The 19,421-nt window shown below is 45.5% G+C and overlaps 1 protein-coding gene across 1 annotated transcript in view; it reads left to right on the forward strand.

Moving 5' to 3' along the window:
• APTX (aprataxin) overlaps window positions 1-19,421 on the forward strand; it is a 128,785-nt gene that overhangs the window by 91,551 nt on the left and 17,813 nt on the right. Inside the window, exon 5 of the mRNA XM_085874847.1 lies at window positions 18,328-18,374. Within this exon, the coding sequence (XP_085730973.1) occupies window positions 18,328-18,374 (47 nt within the window). The remainder of the gene's footprint in view (window positions 1-18,327; window positions 18,375-19,421) is intronic.

The raw sequence follows: 19,421 nt of genomic DNA on the forward strand, positions 1-19,421 counted from the left end.
GTGTGAAAAATTGAAGTTACAGTTTTCTAATAATAGTTGTGTGCTTATCTCCAGAAAACGACTAACCAATAAGATTGTGCCAAAAGTGAACTAGCTTCATTGAGCTCGATGATTTAGTGCATTCACGACTTGACCTTGCCCGTGGTCTCCCAGAGAGACTGCTTAACCATTGTGTCTGCCAGATCCGTGTCTATATTTTCGGAAGTTTCCCGAGGTGCTCTGCAGGAAATCAAAGCAAATCTGGTGAAAAAGACGTGTTAAAATAAAGTTGTAACGTTTGCGCCGATTGAGAACCGATGTACCACATCATGTGTGCACAGACGAGCAGGAAACATGGCGGATTATCTGAAATGTTTACTTAATGGGAAATTAAACTTTGCGATGTCTCCAGGGTTGTTCTGCATTAAACAGCAACTCTTTTGTGGATAAAGTCATTATTTGAACGAATTTGTTAGATTTATTTAACTGCTGTGGGCGAGCTGAAGACTGTTTTTAAAGTTAAAGGGATCCTATATGGTATGCAGCCACAGCCTGGCCAGCCGTTCATTTACAACCATTGAATTGGAGTGCTTACTTGAGTTCTTAAGCAACTTGCCAAGTGTCTTAAGTGAATCGCACTGTACTTAAGTAAGGCACTGTACTATATCATTCTGAGTGAATTGTTCACTCGCTGCGGATGCTTTTGCCATGCCACGTCATTCAGAGTGAGTGGTTCTTGCTCCGTCAACCTGAGCGAGTGCTTCGTGCTCTGTCATCCTGAGCGAGTGCTTCGTGCTCTGTCATCCTGAGCGAGTGCTTCGTGCTCTGTCATCCTGAGCGAGTGCTTCGTGCTCTGTCATCCTGAGCGAGTGCTTCGTGCTCTGTCATCCTGAGCGAGTGCTTCGTGCTCTGTCATCCTGAGTGAGTGCTTCGTGCTCTGTCATCCTGAGCGAATGGTTCGTGCTCTGTCATCCTGAGCGAGTGCTTCGTGCTCTGTCATCCTGAGCGAGTGCTTCATGCTCTGTCATCCTGAGCGAATGGTTCATGCTCTGTCATCCTGCGCGAGTGCTTCGTGCTCTGTCATCCTGAGCGAGTGCTTCGTGCTCTGTCATCCTGAGCAAATGGTTCATGCTCTGTCATCCTGAGCGAGTTGTTCGTGCTCCGTCATCCTGAAGGAGTGGTTCGTGCTCTGTCATCCTGAGCGAGTTGTTCGTGCTCCGTCATCCTGAGCGAGTGCTTCGTGCTCTGTCATCCTGAGTGAATGGTTCGTGCTCTGACATCCTGAGCGAATGGTTCGTGCTCTGTCATCCTGAGCGAGTTGTTGGTGCTCTGTCACCCTGAGCGAGTGCTTCGTGCTCTGTCATCCTGAGCGAATGGTTCGTGCTCTGTCATCCTGAGCGAGTGCTTCATGCTCTGTCATCCTGAGCGAGTTGTTCGTGCTCCGTCATCCTGAGTGAGTGCTTCGTGCTCTGTCATCCTGAGCGAATGGTTCGTGCTCTGTCATCCTGAGTGAGTGCTTCGTGCTCTGTCATCCTGAGCGAATGGTTCGTGCTCTGTCATCCTGAGCGAGTTGTTCGTGCTCCGTCATCCTGAGTGAGTTGTTCGTGTTCCGTCATCCTGAATTGTGAAATGACATCCGATTTCAGAGCCGCTTGCTGTATTAACGTGTTTTCTAAATTACCGAGCAATTTTCTTTTTACACCCGGCACACGCAGCTGTTTAGAAAGATTAATGTTTGTGTGCATCTCCCTGAAATGCCGATGTGAATGCAACGTTTTATTTTGGTGAAAGCTACTCATTGCTTTTGGGTTTCATGCAGTACGTACTGTAGTCAGAAATCACACTGAATCCAATCTGCTGATTCCTGAAAAATTGCCGATATCAGCCTTTTCTACACAAATGTTACGTAGATAGATGTTGAGTCGATGAGGCTCAAGGAATTTCAAATTTTTCTGATGCAGCGTTCTCCCTGTCAAATTTTCACCGGTATGTCAAAATGGTATGTCATGGTATGTCGGTATGGTATGTCAAAAATACCACTTTACTGATGATGCCATGAAAAAATCACACGTGTTCCCCATGAGAAGTTCTTGCCCTGTGCTAAGTTTCAATTTTTTTCCCATTGTGCGGTTTCGGAGATAGAGGTCCAAAGTTTTTCGGTTTTTCAAAAATTGCGCCCGTACCACGTGACCTATGACGTCATAGTTATCCATTGAGTACGCTATCAAAAAAGATACATACTACGGTGAAAATTTTGTGTCGATCGGACTTACGGTTGCCAAGAAAATGAATTTTAAAGCTAAAAAAAACCCCGAAAATTACCGAAATTGCTCGCGGAAGAAAAAGAATAAACAGAAGAAAAACAATAGGTTACCCAGCCTTGTAGGCTTGGTACCCTAATTATGACATCATAAGTCACATGGTGTGGCAGTCATGTTGGGAAAAAAGAGAAAAGTTGGACCTCTATCTCTGAAACTGCTGCATGGAAAAAATTGAAACTTAGCACCTGTCAAGTATTCCCCATGGGGAATGTGTTTTTTTTAATAATGTCGTAAGTGCTTTCATTATGACTAGTGTGGGCCAGTATGTGCAGCTTCGTTCCTTCGCTCTCGTAAACGACAACTGGATTGGGGCATTGTTTCAATTAGATTGGACCAACCGTATCATAAATGGTCATGACTTGGGAAACACCTGGGAAACGTAATCAGGACCCAGCGTCAATTGTGACGTCATATCAAACGAAGAAGAAGAAGAATTGTGACGCCCCCTCTCTCTCGCCCCCCTCTCTCTCCCCTCCTATCGCCCCCCTCCACTCTCGCCCCTCTCTCTCGCCCCTCTCACTCGACCCCACTCTCACCCCCTCTCCCGTCCCCCTCTCTTGCCCCTCCTCTCTCCCCTCTCTTGAATTGTGACGCCCCCTCTCTCTCTCACCTCCTCTCTCCCTCCCCTCTCTCGCCCCATCTCCCCCCTCTCTCTCCCCTACTCTCTCCCCCCTCCTTTCTCACCCCTCTCTCTGTAAATGTATTCACAAATGTCTACCAAGCACAACAATTAATTCAAACCTTGGGAAAAAACAGGTTTCAAACCCTTGGGAAACAGCTCTTTCCCTTGGGAAAATTCAAACCTTGGGATTAATTAATAATTTGAACAATTAATTCAAACCTTGGGAAAAAACAGCTTTCAAACCTTGGGAAAGACTTGGGAAACAGCTGAAGCGGATGAAGAACGATATCAAACATTGAAAAGGCACATACTCAGGTCCCCAGCGTCGATTGTGACGTCATACCAAACGAAGAAGAAGAATTGTGACGTCATAGCACCGTGTCTTGTTATTGGTTGACAGTTAAATGGCTGTAACTTGGGAACCGCTTGTCCGATTGATATCAAACCTTGAAAAGGCACACCCGCGGGGCCCCGGCAATATTCCTGGCAAGTTTCAATCCGATCAGACCAGTGGTTGTCGAGAAACTGCGGTCGCAGACAGACACACACACACACACATTGCTGGAATTATAGATAGATGAGTACGGGCCCGTAGGGGCGGGCCTGTAGGTGCGTGCCCGTAGGTGAGTTCCAGTATGTGCAGCCCTCTCTCGCCCCCCTCTCTCGCCCCCCACTCTCATCCCCCCTCTCTTGCCCCCTCTCTCTCGCCCCCTCTCTCGCCTCCCTCTCTCTCCCCTCTCTCGCCCCTCTCTCTCCCCCTCTCTTGCCCCCCTCTTTCTCCCCCCTCTCTTGCCCCCCTCTCCCCCCTAGTCTCACCCTTCCTCTCTCCCCCCTCCTCTCTCACCCCTCTCTCTCGCCCCACTCTCATCCCCCTCTCTCCCGTCCCCCTCTCTCGCAGATATTGCTCGACAGATAATGGCCGTAACTTGGGAACCGCTCGTCCGATTAATATCAAACCTTGAAAAGGCACATCCGCGGGTCCCCAACAATGTCCGTGGCAAGTTTCAATCAGATCGGACCGTCAATCATGCAAAATAAATAAATAAATAAACATTAATTGTGACGTCATTCGTGACGTCATAGCACCGTGTCTTGTCATTGGTCGACAGATAAATGGCCGTAACTTGGGAACCGCTCGTCCGATTGACATCAAACCTCGAAAAGGCACATCCGCGGGGCCCCAGCAATATTCCTGTCAAGTTTCAATCAGATCGGACCGGCGGTCGTCGAGAAACGGCGGTCGCAGACAAACAGACAAACAGACACACACACACACACACACTGCTGGAATTATAGATAGATGTCATAATTGCACACGTAGAATGCTACGTTCGACCAGTATGAAAATTTTTGAGGGTCATCTCAAGATAAATTGGTCAATAGAAAAATTTTATGACGTCATTGGTCACCTGGTTCAGCGGCCATACTTTAAAAAATAAAAATAAAAACTTCCAAAAATCTTCATCTCCGAAACGGCTGATCAGATTGAAGAAAAACTTTACAGGTAAGACCGCCTATCCATGAGGAACAAAAAGTTCTCCACCTATGATGTCAGAGGTCACATGGTTTGGCAGCCATATTGACTTTAACCAAAAACATTTTAAAATCTTCTCCAGAACGGCTGAACAGATCGAGGGGAAACTTCACACACACGTTTCACAAGCCTTCGGGATACCATGGCGTTCATGAATAACTGATAGGCCACATGGATTGGCAGCCATGTTGGATTGAAGGGAAATATATATATATTTTTTTTAATGTCTCTCTTGATTGAACTGCTGCATCAATCAGTGAAACGTCTAACTTATGATCTAGTAGTAGTGGGGAATATAAATATGTTGTAAATTTCAACCTGATCGGACGGATGGTCTGGCAGCCAGAATAATGTCAATATTTGAAATTGCGGTTTTTTTGTTTGTTTTCAGGTTTTTTTGAATAAGGCTCACTTGGCTGCACCTGGATGTATTTGAGGGTAGAGGAGCAACCGCTGAAACCTGAGTCCTATCCAGGTTCCTCCTGATGACTTCATCTTTGCTTTTTGCTTGTTTGGGTTATTTCTGATGACTCCAATGCAGTACCCATTATTTTTTGGTCTTCCATTTGATTTGAATTTAATTTTTTAAATTACAAATTTGCCACCAAAAGAGTTGGTTCACACCAAGTCCTTGTTATTACTGTGTGGGGTATGTATTCTATGAATACCATCTAGTTCTATATTTAAATCACTTCATATTGCTCGGTGGAGTTCCGGTTTACCCTGTGGACACATGGTGACATTTCCCGCACATTTATTACTTCGTGTTCAGGTAATATAAATGCCAATTCAATTCATACCAACAATGTCCCCTGGAAAAAGGGCCAACTGCATACATAAAAAATAGATTGAACACTTTGTGTAACTCGGTCCATAACTCATCAGTCCCACATTGTTTCAAAGCAGGGGGGTATTTGTATCAAAGCCAGACGTCTTGGTACCTGGTTATCACTGCCAGCAGCTATAAAGTGGCAGTTCTAGTTTTGATCTCTTTTCGATAAATTGGTGTGGTGTTGATGTGGCACAGGCATGATGGCCTGAATGGCCTCCATCTGTGTCTAATTTCCTTGTCATACTACGTAACAAGAAAAAGAAAAATCATCCTATCACCCTTGATGAAAAAGAATTGTCTTCCTTCGAAGAGGTGAAGGGGTGAGGTTGGCTGAGGTCACTCTTCTTGTTCATCCCAAAGCTGAAGTACCACAGTGCCTCTTCACCGATGACTCGGATGTGGGAGTAATGGAGTGTTCCAGCAAAATGTTAATGACATCTGGCCACCACTCTCCTTTTTCTCAAAGCGTTTTCAATAGTGTAGTAGATAGTAGAAAAATCGTGCAAATTATGATACAAGCATCAAATTTGGCATTTCTGTTCTGCAGGGCTTTCTGATCAAATCTGCCTGATTGGCCATTTGAAAATCCAAATTTTGAAAAATAAAAAATAAAAATAAAACTTCAAAAAAATTTGAAGTCACAGCTGGCTGAAATTCTTGAAGCGCAAGTGAACATCTCAGACAGAGAACCAAGGGGAGATGCAGTCATCATTGATGGCTCAGTACTTATCAATGCCCTACCTCCACGCACTTCAAAGATATTTGATGACTATGCTAAAGAAGACATCATCCCAAACCTGGAATCCTATGGTGCTGGGTACGAGAGGGTGGACGTAGTGTTTGATGTGTACAAGAAGTCAAGTCTTAAGTCCGAGGAAAGGTCGAAAAGGGGGCAAGGAATCAGAAGAAGAGTGACAGGAACCAGTAAGACCCCAAGTAACTGGAGAAGCTTTCTTCGAGATGACAGCAACAAGACTGAGCTGTTGCACTTCCTTGCGGAAAAGATGTGTGAAGCACAGACGACAAGCACAGTCATTGTCACAAAAGGGGAAGATGCCATTAGCAACACAAGGAAGTCACTGGATGCCGTGTCTCCATGTTGTCATGAAGAAGCTGACACTCGAATATTTGTACATGCCAGGGATGCAACGACGGATGGTAGCAAGTCCATTATCATTAAGGCTCATGACACGGACGTACTAGTCATAGCAATATCTGTACTGCCATCCTTACAGGAACTAGGTCTTGAGAACATGTGGATTGCCTTTGGCCAAGGAGCCAAGGCGCGATGGATTCCAGTCCATGAGATAGTTTCTGCAATGGGGCCTGAGAAAGCTAGAGGGATCCCATACTTCCATGTGTTCACTGGATGTGACGTCGTGTCTGCCTTCCACGGTAAAGGGAAGAAAACTGCATGGCAGACTTGGAATGTCTTTGATGATGTTTCTGAAACATTCACCAATCTCAGCCAGCATCCAACATTGATTAGTGATCTTGACTTTTTTGAAGTTATTTTTTTTTTCAAATTTTTCAAAATTTGGATTTTCAAATGGCCAATCTGGCAGATTTGATTAGAATCCCCTGGAGAACAAATGTGCCAACTTTGATGCTTGTATCATCATTTGCACGATTCCTCTCAAAAATTGCTGTTATCTGCTCCACTACAACCTGCAGAGATCAGATATAGCACGTTTGGGAGAGAACTTCTAGCAGTTTACCTGGGTGTCAAATACTTTCGGCATATGCTAGAACAGAGGACACACACTCTCTCTCTATACAGACTACAAGCCATTGATCTATGATCTCAAATTTGGACCCGATCATCACTCTCCATACGACATCTTCATTTCATCTCCCAGTTCACGACAGACTTGATGCACATCAGTGGCAAAAATAACTTTGCAGCAGATGCACTCTCTCCCGAGTTGACGTAAATGCTCTGGATGCATCTAACGTCATCAATTTCACTCCCATAGCTGAAGCCCAACAGTGTGATGAGGAGCTACTAATGCTGCGAACCAATTCAACGGCACTCCAGTTCAAAGAGGTGCCACTGCCTACTTCTGTGGGTAGGATTGTCTGTGATGTTTCCACAGGTTATCCTTGCCCTCACGTCCCTAGCGAGTAGCAAGGTACAGTTTTTGATGCTCTACACAATTTGTTTCACCCTGGCATCACATCCATTCAACACTTAGTGACTCATCGTTTTGTCTGGCAGAGATTGAATTGTGACATCAAAGACTGGTCCAGAACCTGGCGTCACCTCCAACCCCTCACTTGCAGTCAGCACCATCACCGGCGGCTGTTCCTCAAGTGCTGGCGGTGAGGCAGACACGGTCTAGTCGTCATGTCCATTGGCCAGCTTGTTTTGTCCAGTTTTTTTGAGCTTGAAACTTTGCGACTGTTCATTGTTTTACATTACAATTTTTACACCTTTCTGATCGATTGCTTTCTTTCCGCGTTGACAAATTCTGGTTACTAGCAATCGAAGAGAGGGCTACTTGTAGTGCGTTCATCGATGCCAACTTGTGAGTACTTTTCCATCAGGAACTTTGTTAAATTTACTTGTCCAACCAATGGTAGTAATGTAGGCATGATTTTTATCTGCTTTCTAACCAAACATTTTGCCCGACACTTCTACCAGGCTCTTGTACCTCCCCATCGAAGGACGAGGAGAGAGGAAGGCATTAACGTGAGTGTGAGGATGCTTTGCTGCCTGGCAGCCTGCTATTTACACCGTCGTGGAGATGACCCATGGACTTGAGTTTCACTGGAGTTAAACTAAAGTTTACAGGAGTTTTCTCGAGTTAGACTAGAGTTCACGGGAGTTAAACTAATGTTTACAGGAGTTTTCTCGAGTGAGATGAGAGTTCACGGGAGTTAAACTAAAGTTTACAGGAGTTTTCTCGAGTTAGACTAGAGTTCACGGGAGTTAAACTAAAGTTTACAGGAGTTTTCTCGAGTTAGACCAGAGTTCACGGGAGGTAAACTAAAGTTTACAGGAGTTTTCTCGAGTTAGACTGGAGTTCACGGGAGTTAAACTAAAGTTTACAGGAGTTTTTTCGAGTTAGACTGGAGTTCACGGAAGTTAAACTAAAGTTTACAGGAATTTTCTCGAGTTAGACTAGAGTTCACGGGAGTTAAACTACAGTTTACAGGAGTTTTTTCGAGTTACACTAGAGTTCACGGGAGTTAAACTATAGTTTACAGGAGTTTTCTCGAGTTAGACTAAAGTTCACGGGAGTTAAACTAAAGTTTACAGGAGTTTTTTCGAGTTTGACTAGAGTTCACGGGAGCTAAACTAAAGTTTACAGGAGTTTTCTCGAGCTAGACTAGAGTTCACGGGAGTTAAACTAAAGTTTACAGGAGTTTTCTCGAGTTAAACTAGAGTTCACGGGAGTTAAACTAAAGTTCACAGGAGTTCTCTCAAGTTAGACTAGAGTTCACGGGAGTTAAGCCGCATTCGCAGCCCTATCTTCAGCGACGCATTTCCTCTCTTGACTCAAGGACTTTCGTACCACATGCCTCTTCGTAGCAATTCCTCCAGCAGCACTTTGCTCTCTGCACCGCAGAGCTTGGTACCACGTGTGCTGTTTGCGGCCCTTTCCTCGGCCATGCTTTGATGTCTACACCATGCAGAGCTTGGTATCAAGGGTCTTGTTCACGGCCCAATCTTCACTGGGTCTTTGATCTTTTCAAACACGGAACTACTAGCATCGACCCCTTTTTAGTGAGCAGCTTATTCTCATGGGCACTGGTCATTTATGACACCCGAGTCAACGAGTGGATCATCATATTTCATCGACACAGCGCCGAATTGGGCCATTGGTGATGCGCCATTTCTTGCTTCTTATTGAACCCGTGACTGTATTCACCCGTACTCAAGCTTGACAGCTTACGGGACGCCGCTCAGACCGGACGAAGTCACCAACCTCTAGCGATAAGTGGAAGTCGATAACTCATTTTTCAGTGAAGGCTTTGAGGGAAACGTATGAAGGGGGAGAAGGGAATGGGAGATGGAGTTGCTGAGAAGCTACATTAAAGGGAGTGGGTTTGCAGGCGTTAGCTGCAATAGACCGTCTGGTATGTAATAAATTGTATTTATATAGGGCCTTTTGTTGATGAAAACATGATGCCTCCAGCCTTCGGCTGTACAGGAATTAAAAAGAGCACGAGAAGCAACCGTCATTGCTAACTTTCCTTACGGTATCTCATATATAAAGCTCTTCTACTATACTAAAAAAATAGGATATGTTTGTATGTATGTGTGTTTGTTTGTTTGTTTGTTTGTTCGTCCTTTATAGGCGGCTGAACCGTTGGATGGAATGAGATGAAACTTGGCATGAGTGATCTTTGGGACATGAGAACGGACATGGTGGGGGGGGGGCGGGGTCAAGTTCAAGGTCAAAGGTCACGGGGTCAAGGTTACCGGGTAACTTCAATTTCATCCGATCGAGACGGGACCAACGCCATTCGACAGATAATCAAAATTAAATGACACAGTTGATTGACGACATTCACTTCCGACTTCCGGTTTTCGAGTTATGGCGTCATAAATTGATCAAAACGTCAATTTTTCATGTTTGCTTGTCCTTTATAGACGGCCAAACCGTTGGATAGAATGAGATGAAACTTGGAATATGTGATCCTTGGGAACAGACATAAGGGGATCAAGGTCAAGGTCAAGGTCACGGGGGCAAGGTCACCGGATAACGTCAATTTCTCAATTTCATCCGATAGAGACGGGACCAACGCCATTCAACAGATAACTGTACCCGCCCATGGACGGGTACTTTGCTAGTTCAAACTAACCAAAGAGTCTGGTGTTGGTTTAGCGGTTAGGGTGGCTGATTTGGGATCCTAAGGTCCCGAGTTCAAGCCCCGTTGGCTGCTGAATTAACACCAGGGTGTTGACTCAGCCTGTCATCCTTCCGAGGTCGGCGAAATGAGGACCAGTGTACTGGTCCCGGTGTATGCCCCGGTTAGAATAGGTGTACCATATCCCTGTGTGTTGTAAGAGGCGACCAGGGTTGGCGTCAGGAAGGGTATCCCACCATAAAAAACATCGCCTCAAGAAAAGATAACCCCTCCTCAGCATGGAAAAATGACTTTTTTTCTAACTGACTCACTGACTGACTGATATTAAAGATACCGGTACCTTCCCTGTGACAAGGAAAGCTGAAATTTTGCATTCTGATGGACATCAAAGCAAGTACCGACCATCAGAGCAAGTTATTATTACCAAATAATAACGGGGGGGGGGGTTTGGGTGGGGTGAAATCACAGAATCATCGGACAACATCCATAAATGAAAAAATAAATAAATAAATGAAAAAAATGCAGGTGAGCGACCTGAGACAATGGGGAAGCACGATTCGTATGCAAGTGAGTGCAAATGAACCATCCCTCTTTTATATTTAACGATACTGTGCGGTGACGATGGGCCATGTCGGTGTAATCCGTGCAAGTTAGGTCAAAATTTTTTGTTCTGAGCGAACAATTCGCGATGAAATAATTCCCCGTCATCCGTTTCTCAGACGATCCAAAGTCCTGCATGTTTAAACATTCGCTTCGTGGTTACATTTCGTGTGCACACATCATGTTGAAAGTGGAAGTAAAGGAGGAGAACAGCATTTTTATTGTTGTGTCAAGAACTCGACAGCAGCACAAGCTGTGAAGACCAGGAAATTATTTATTTTTTGGGGGGGGGAAGGGATTTCAAGGCAACGCCATTCAATTGGGCACGTAATGTCCGTGTAATTAGGGCGGGCGTGTTTCCACATCGACGGTCTTTGCACCGCCTTTGGTGGACACGTGTGTGCAAGTTCGACGACGATGTCGATGAGCTCCGCTCAGCGTGTGTGTCTCCTGAGGTGCGGGGCGGGGGTTCGAGATGCCATCGCACTCGCTCACGGCGACACACGGATCATTGGGCGTGGACCCGACACCAAGATCACCGACAAGAGATGTTCCCGCCAACAGGGTAATGGAACTGCACCTCCGGCTCCGCCGTTCCACCAACGTGACCGTTTGGCACATTTTTCCCACTGGCGGGAATCGGCTCGCTCCGTTCGTCGAGGGTCCGAGCTGTCCAATCTGCCCGAAGGATGTTAAAGGGGTATAAATGGTGTTGAGGCTTTTGAAGGGTATAAAGGGTCTTGAAGGTAAAATGGGGTCTTGATGGATCTTTCGGACCCTCTGTGTACGTGCGCACCATGCAGACCGGTTTGTTAATATCCCTATTGTTTAACGGCGACAATTATTCCTACGTTATTGTGGGGGGGGGGGGGGGGGTTGCTTGGCCCGAGTCTTTCACGAACAGGCCGGCCAGGCCTGACGTTCGATGAAGGTTAAGGCAGGAATTTGTAATTTGTTCAGGGTGCCGCCAATAACTCCCCCTACTCTTCGTGAAGGACACTGTGTGATCTTTAAAGTCCACCAACTAATGCTGGCAGACGAGACGCCAGTTTAACATCCATCCGAGAAATGACACGCGTTGATGAATCGCCCCACCTGTGAAACCATTACACCTGCCAGAGTGTAATGATTTCCAGATCAGCAGAGAAAGATGCCAGGACTGTCTCTCCAGCACAGAGATGGGGAAGGGGTGGAGGGAGGAGGGGGTTAGGGTACAACAGACCCTCCCCATTCACAGGGGTTACATTCTTGAAAAAGCCCACGTTGTGCAAAGTTAAGACCTTATGGGAAAAATCTGGTTAGGGAAGCCAACTCTAAAATTTATCAACTTTTTTGCCTGAACTAGTAAAAATGGAAAAACACTTAAAATTGTACTTATGATGATGATGGGCGTTGGAAGTTATTGAGATAATATTGTTGCGGGCCTGGGGTCGGGTGAGAAGACCACGAAGTGGGGGAAGCTATTTCAGTTCCCACCAGACTCCCCGAAATTGTAGGCCGTCGCACACGGATAATTCTGTGATGCGGTGGGTCGCTAACTGACCGTGAGCGCCAATAACTCGACCACGTGACTTGGGGTCCTCCGTCGAGTTAATCCGGTTGCCGAAAAATAACCACGTGATCTAATTACCGGGGGACACGTCCTCAGTATGCCTTGTCCGAACCAGATCACTTTACCGGATCAGATGCAACCAAGCGACACTGCCAAGGACATAGTGGCTAAAAGGAATGGATCGTTGGGAATACAGTCGTGGCTAAGTTAGGATAGGGACCATGCTGGATCAATGAAAGAAAAGACAAAAACGAGCAGGGAACATTCCTAATAATAATTTATTAACAATGGGTGAGGAAAGGTATGTGGTACGATCAAGATTTATTGGGGTGTGTTGTGCAGAGATAGGGGCGAGAGGTGTGGTGCAACAAATAAACAGGCAACTTACAAAAGGGGACACAGAGCAGACTTAAGGCGCTGTCACACCTTGACGATTTAGCCAGCAATGGCAACGTATAAAGATGTATGTAAAACGTTGGCGTACGCTGAAATTTTGATGTTTTTTTTTTAAGTTTTGGTCGTATTCATAACGTGTTGGTCGTATGCATAACATATCAGTAACGGGCACAGAACATTTCGTTGTCTTATAGATAACTAATATTCACAACCTATGCCCAACGATAGTTTAACTTAGGCATAGCGCGCTGCACGTATTGCCGACGAACTCGTGGCGTAGCCTGTTAAAAACCTGCCGCACGCCGATTTAAATCATAACCGCCTGAGAATTGGAAGTGTCAACATCGCAGTCACACCTTGACAATTTAGCCAGCGTATGCCGACCTATGAAAAATGTGTCTAAAAGAGCTGGCACACGTCGAATACGGTATGGGTAAGTTGTGTATACGTTAAGAACGCTGAAAAACGATGAAGTACGCTGTCATATTTCGTGGTACGTCTAGTACGTCGTGAAATTTCAAGCATGCTGAAAATTTTACGACGTACTCGCCGTATGGCTTACACGTTCCGCTATGCTAGGAATAAGTTGTAGGCACGATATGTGATTGTTGACACACGTTGACACAAGTTCTTTTAAGTTACTCATAAGTCGAAACACGTCGAGGTAATGTTTAGCATACCTGAAACTTATTTTCTCCGTCAAGGCACATTTTCTTTTTTTCTCCTTGGCTCCGTGAAGGCACGTGACGAAATATCTGAAGTTGTTGTTGTTGTTTTTTTTATAGTCTATCACGAATTTTAAAATATATTCGGACATTTGCTTTTAAGTTTCGACATCGATGTGACAATATCCTCAAACAGAAAATATTCACAGAGGAGGAACTAAGAATAAGACGAGCAAACTGAAGAGGCAATCGGACGTGACGTAACGGCACGTGACGAAATATCGGAAGTTATTGTTTTTTTTGTTTTTTTTTAAAACGCTGCCAATACGCCATTATACGGTAGCTGTAAATTAGAAACACGTTCAGTAAGTTCTGTGGTCATCCGGAAGACGTCAATCAAATATGTCAATATGCGTTGGAGGTACGTTACACATAGGTTCAAAGCACGTTACTCATAGGTTAGAAATAAGTTTTGGGTACGCTAAGGCCGAAGTCACATTTGCCCCGGCGGCCGTGGGGTCTCCAAAATCTACAGCCACTAGCAATTATACGGCGGCCACAGTATTTCCACAGTCACACAATGTAGCAGTCACATGTGTTTTTATTTTTCGGGTAGCTGCACGGGGTATTTATAAATTGTGGAGACCGAAAACGTGGGGGTGCCGTACGGTCTTTGATTTGATGTCGCACGGTGACCTTAGGGCGTTCCTGCGGCGGCTACAGAATTTTCAAGGCAGACGCAAGGCGACCGCAGGGGGACCGCAGGGGGGCCCTAAGGCGAACGTGCGGCCAGACGGACGGTAACGAGTGGGGTTTTTTTTTTACCAGTTCTTTTGTTTCGGCTTGTCGAATTGCTACGGCCAACGTAGAAATGAAAAAAGTTGTAACTCTGCGTTATAATTCCACGGCGACCCTACCGCCTGTAAAATATAGCTATACGGCGTAGGGCCACCCTGAGGCCACCTCAAAAACTCTGCGGCCGCCGCACGTTTCTGTCAATTCAGAGGGTGTACGGCTGCCGTATCCTCGCCGTAGAGCAAATGTGGCTTAGGCCTAAGCATTACCTTGTCGTGTTTCGACTTATGAGTAACTTACAAGTAACGTGCCTCAACGTGTGTCGATGATCGCATAACGTGCCTCGACGTGTGTCAACGATCGCGTAACGTGCCTACAACACGTTACTCAAAGGTTATAAATAAGTTTCGGGTATACTAATCATTACCTCGATGTGTTTCGACTTATGAGTAGCTTACAAGTAACGTGTGTCGATGTGTGTCAACGATCGCATAACGTGCCTACAACTTATGGCCAGCGTAGCGGAACGTGTGAGTCATACGAGGGCATACGTTGTAAAATTTCAAGCTTGCTAAAATTTGAGGACAACCGCAAAGTAGATCAATGATAGCCAGCTTACTACGACATATGGCAGTGTTTTTCAGCGTGCTCTTAATTTTATCAAAACTTACCCATAACGTATTCGACGTGTGCCAGCGTTTTAGACAAATTTTTCATAAGTCGGCATACGCTGGCTAAATCATCAAGGTGTGACAGCGCCTTTAACGCAAGAATAATAACAACTAGAGGGGGAGCACTCGGGAGAGTGCAAAACCTCCGCCGCCAATACTGCTGGGTCACTCAAGTGAACCTTATATCTTATTCATTAAATATGTCAACAGTGCTGACAGAGTTATAGTTCTTTTCTCCAACTTTTTTTTTTTTGGGGGGGGGGAGGGGTTGGAAATCACTTAAAACATGTAAAAATGCAAAAAAAAAAAATCGAAATTTTGTTGGAAAAAAAAGTTGCAAAAATTTTTTTTTACTCTAACAATTTTTTTTGGGGGGGTTGGAAATCACTTAAAACATGTAGAAATGCAAAAAAAAAAATTTTCCCCTTTTTTGGGGGGGGGGGTAACAATTTATTCTGGGGGGTTGGAAATCACTTAAAACATTTATAAATGCAAAAAAAAAATTTTTGGGGGGGGGGGGTTGGAAATCACTTAAAATATGTAGAAATGCAAAAAAATTATTTTTTTCTCGAACAATTTTTTTGGGGGTGGGGGTAACAATTTTTTTTGGGGGGGTGGTTGGAAATCACTTAAAACATGTAGAAATGGAAAAAAATTCTCTAGCAATTTTTTGTCGGGGGCAACAATTTTTTTTGGGGGGGGGGGGTTGGAAATCACTTGAAACATGTAGAAATGCAAAAAAAAAAAAAAATTCTCTAACAATTTTATTTGGGGGGGGGGACCAAGTCCAAAATTTAATGGCATGATCGTTGGACCATACCTAACCCCCTCACCAAGTTTCGTCGAAATCCGTTGAGTTTTTCCGTAATACTGTTCACAAACAAACAAACAAACAAACAGAAAGGGGTGAAAACTGTAACAACCTCCATCCATCTTCGAAGATGGCGGAGGTTAATAATGATCTTCTGCAGTCTTACTTAAGCAGACAGGCACCAGGACACACACACACACACACACACACACACACACACACACACACACACACACACACACACACACACACACACACACACACACACACACACACACACACACACACACACACACACACACACACACACACACACACACACACACACACACACACCCTGATGAAGAGGGAGTATTGAAACAAGAAGGGAAATGAGTTGAGGCTACGTTCTTGGTACCTTTGTGCTTGATAGCATGACGCGCCACCAATACGTTTCGGGAGGGGGGGGTGGTGGGATGCACTGTGGTGCGGTACCCGACAACTGGCGCGTCGTTTCTGGCTTCAGCAGAGCGTGTGGAGACCGTGTTTGTGAAGGAGGGGCTTGAGTGGAGAAGGGGCGGAGTCCAGGGTGTGTGGACGGAGTGGAAGGCGGGACCAGGTCGCGGGTGGGGTTGACATCGTGTGGGCGGAGACGAGGAGGCGGAGTCCAGGCAGCAGGATGCTGGTCGTGGCGATGTTGACGAGGGCGAGGCCAGAGCTTGAGAGCGAAAGAAGAAAAAGAGAAAGGCGGACGCACCACTCCGACCTTTATAGGACTTGCAACGCGGGGGGAGGGGCCACCCCAAAGCAAAACGTCATCACCTGAATCTGGCGCTCCGATTGGCCCCGACCCCTCACGTGGCCCGCTAACTTTGGCCAGAAACCACCTCACTTCGTTTCCGGCATGCCATCTCAGACAGCGGCAATATTCCGCTCCGACCCCACGACATGACACGAATCGCCCACACTGAAATTGGCATGCAAATTGTCCTGCAAAAACCGCGGGGCCGTGCCCTGGCGACCGGTCGAGGGTCCCGCATGCCCACTCCGGCGTTTGACCAGCACCGATCAACACGCCTGCTCCGCGCGTGCCAACGTGGCCCGCACTGTACATTCCCCTGCTCGATCGCAGCTTCGCCGGCTGTAGAGACGAGAAGACGTTCACCATCCGTGGAGAATCCGCTGCTGCCAGCGAGGGCCGAAGGTACATCGTTATGGATAAATCCATGCATGTTTCGTGAGCGGCGTACGTGCCTGCCTTCGAGCACATTCCATACAGTGCGCGGGGTTCGGCCATTACGCACGTCGCCAGCGCCCGCGTTCACACGACTCCGCTAGCATGTGTGCGGGGCGAACACCAATATTTGTCGGATATTGAGGTTGAAAAGGAACGTGCCACTTTTACTCCACACACTCATATCCTGCCCAACATGGCGTGGAGTCGTCTTTATCAGCATCCGTATGCATTTCGTGCAGCGTGGGCGTCGTGCTGGCTGTGTTTCTTGTGTTGTGAAAAACACCATTCGTGCAGCCTCTTAAGAGGTATTTATTCACATGCCTTTTTAATGCAACCGGCAATCTTTCCCAGATCATCGGAAGCTCGAGTCGATAATCCCGCACTGCTAAGTGCACTATATGACTCGCTGCACACGTTGGGTTGAGGGCTCTGCGCCGTTGTTTCCTAACAGCGGTGCCACACGCGTTGACCTCCATGAGGGCCCACCTCACAGCAAAGGCACACGTGGCTCAGATTTACCTCAGGAATAATCAAACGAAAATAAGAGTAGAAACAAAATGATGTAAGCAAACCTAGCTATGAGATCATCACAACGCACTCCCTTGCTGTCCCACTAGACAAAAGGAAAGGGACTATCTACACATATAATAATGGAATAACTGTCCTGGGAACACTATCTGTTGGATGCATGCGGTTCCGAGAACCGCAACAATATCGACGTCACTGACTTAGGGTCGTCAGAGTCATCAGACTTTGTGAAGAAGGTGATCTTTGTCTGCTTTGCCTTGTTCTGCACGTCCTTGTAGACCTCCGTTTAAGGTGCCAGATGGCGTCCATCTATCCCTAGAATTTCAAGCACCTCTCCATGAAGACTAGTGAAAACCTTTCAAGATACGTAACTCATTCTGCTTTATCCAGTGTTCTCTTTTACGCTACTCAACTTTATCGTATTTCCCCCTCCTCGCTTCAAAACAAACAAACAATTTTCGCTCGAAAAAACAAAAAACAAATCACGAACTCATTCTGCCTCGTTTTCTTCCTTGGTTTATTCTTTATTTCTTCCTTTCTTATTTCCTTCCAATTGAACCAACATTCCTCATAAGTGAATGAATTTGCTTCTTCCTTTAAAAGCTTTTAATAACATTTTAATAATGTTTCATCTGCCTTCTTTCACTAAAACCCCACATGTTCTTCTTCATAACTATTGACTGTCACGAACACCCCACAATGTAATGAATCGAGTAGCGAAAAATAAATCACACAATGTCACACGATAACAAATTAAAGCAATGCAGGTTCTTAAATTATTTCTATCTTATGTTTGTTTGTTTTGTTCGGTTTCTGTGTTTCCTCAACTGCTCCCTGCCCACTTTTATTGTTAGCTCATTCCCTTGCTTCTTGTATCCCACTATTGTCCCTTTGTACCTCGCTCTTCCTCGAGCATCGATGTTGTATAACAAAAAAGGAAAAGGCATCCAAAATTTTAATGATTCATTCATTTTTTTTTTCTTTTAGTTTTGTTAAAGGCCGACTGCATCAAAGAATGCGTTCGTGTCACACAGGTGAGTGTGCTCGACTTACCAATGCATTGAATTGTATGCACTACGTAAAAAGAAGGGATATTTTAAAAAATTAGTCATTCAATCAATGACCCACCTCTGGATGAATTTTAATGACTTCAAAATGTCCAAGCACCATTATATTATGCATTCACAATTATTTGAAGATTGAAAAGTAAAAATAGGACCACTGGACCTGGAGCTTATCTGGACCTGGAGGGAGAGGGATGGGGTGTGGTACACAGGGTAAACTAGATGGACACGACAGGGACTTTCAGGAAGAAAAGCAGCGAATTTGAAGGAGGTGGGTTTGGGGTGGATTAGCAGGGGTAGAAAAGATCGTGGTTTTGGATGGGGGAAAATAAGAGATGGTGGTGAACAGCTGTTTAGAAGACCTGGAGGGAAGAGTGGGATTGAAGAGAGTGTGGGAGTTTGTTCCAAAGGCAGGAAAAAGAGGAATGGAAGAGTGAAGGTGAGCAGTGATTCTTGATTTTGGTAGTTTTACTTGAAGGGGGTTGCTGGCCGACCTTGAGCACCCTGCGGAAAAATGGGGGTTGAGGGGGGGGGGGTGATATATCTCAGACAGAGCGGGGTGGGCGAGGCCGGAGAGGAGACGGTAGAAGACAGAAAAACCACAAAACTGTTTGTGGTGAGAGTGAGAGACCCAAAGACTCAGCCTCATCGCGAGAGATCGGGAGACTTAGAAGATACTTGACCGCTATTTTTACACACTTCTGGTCACGTGATTGGCATGACTGCCACAATTTATCATCAGGACCCTGTCCTAATGTTGTAACCCAAATTTGGTAGCATCCTGACTGATTGGTATGGAGAAGATTCTTGAAGGAATTTACTAATTCAGCCATTTTTACTTGCTTAAAGTCAAGTAACCGCAACGAGCTTTGCAATCCTGGTTTCCAGTCATGAGCAGAACTTCGCTGCCAAATTTCAGCTGGATCAACCCTGAGCGGTTTGGCTAGAGAAGTCAAAATAGGAGATGGACAGTGCACAATGACAATACCTTGTCTGGAATTCCAATTCCAGCTTAGC

Source organism: Eptatretus burgeri, chromosome 3 (genome assembly GCF_056783735.1).
Source record: "Eptatretus burgeri isolate ZD-2024b chromosome 3, Ebu_testis_v1, whole genome shotgun sequence".
Taxonomy (NCBI): domain Eukaryota; kingdom Metazoa; phylum Chordata; class Myxini; order Myxiniformes; family Myxinidae; genus Eptatretus; species Eptatretus burgeri.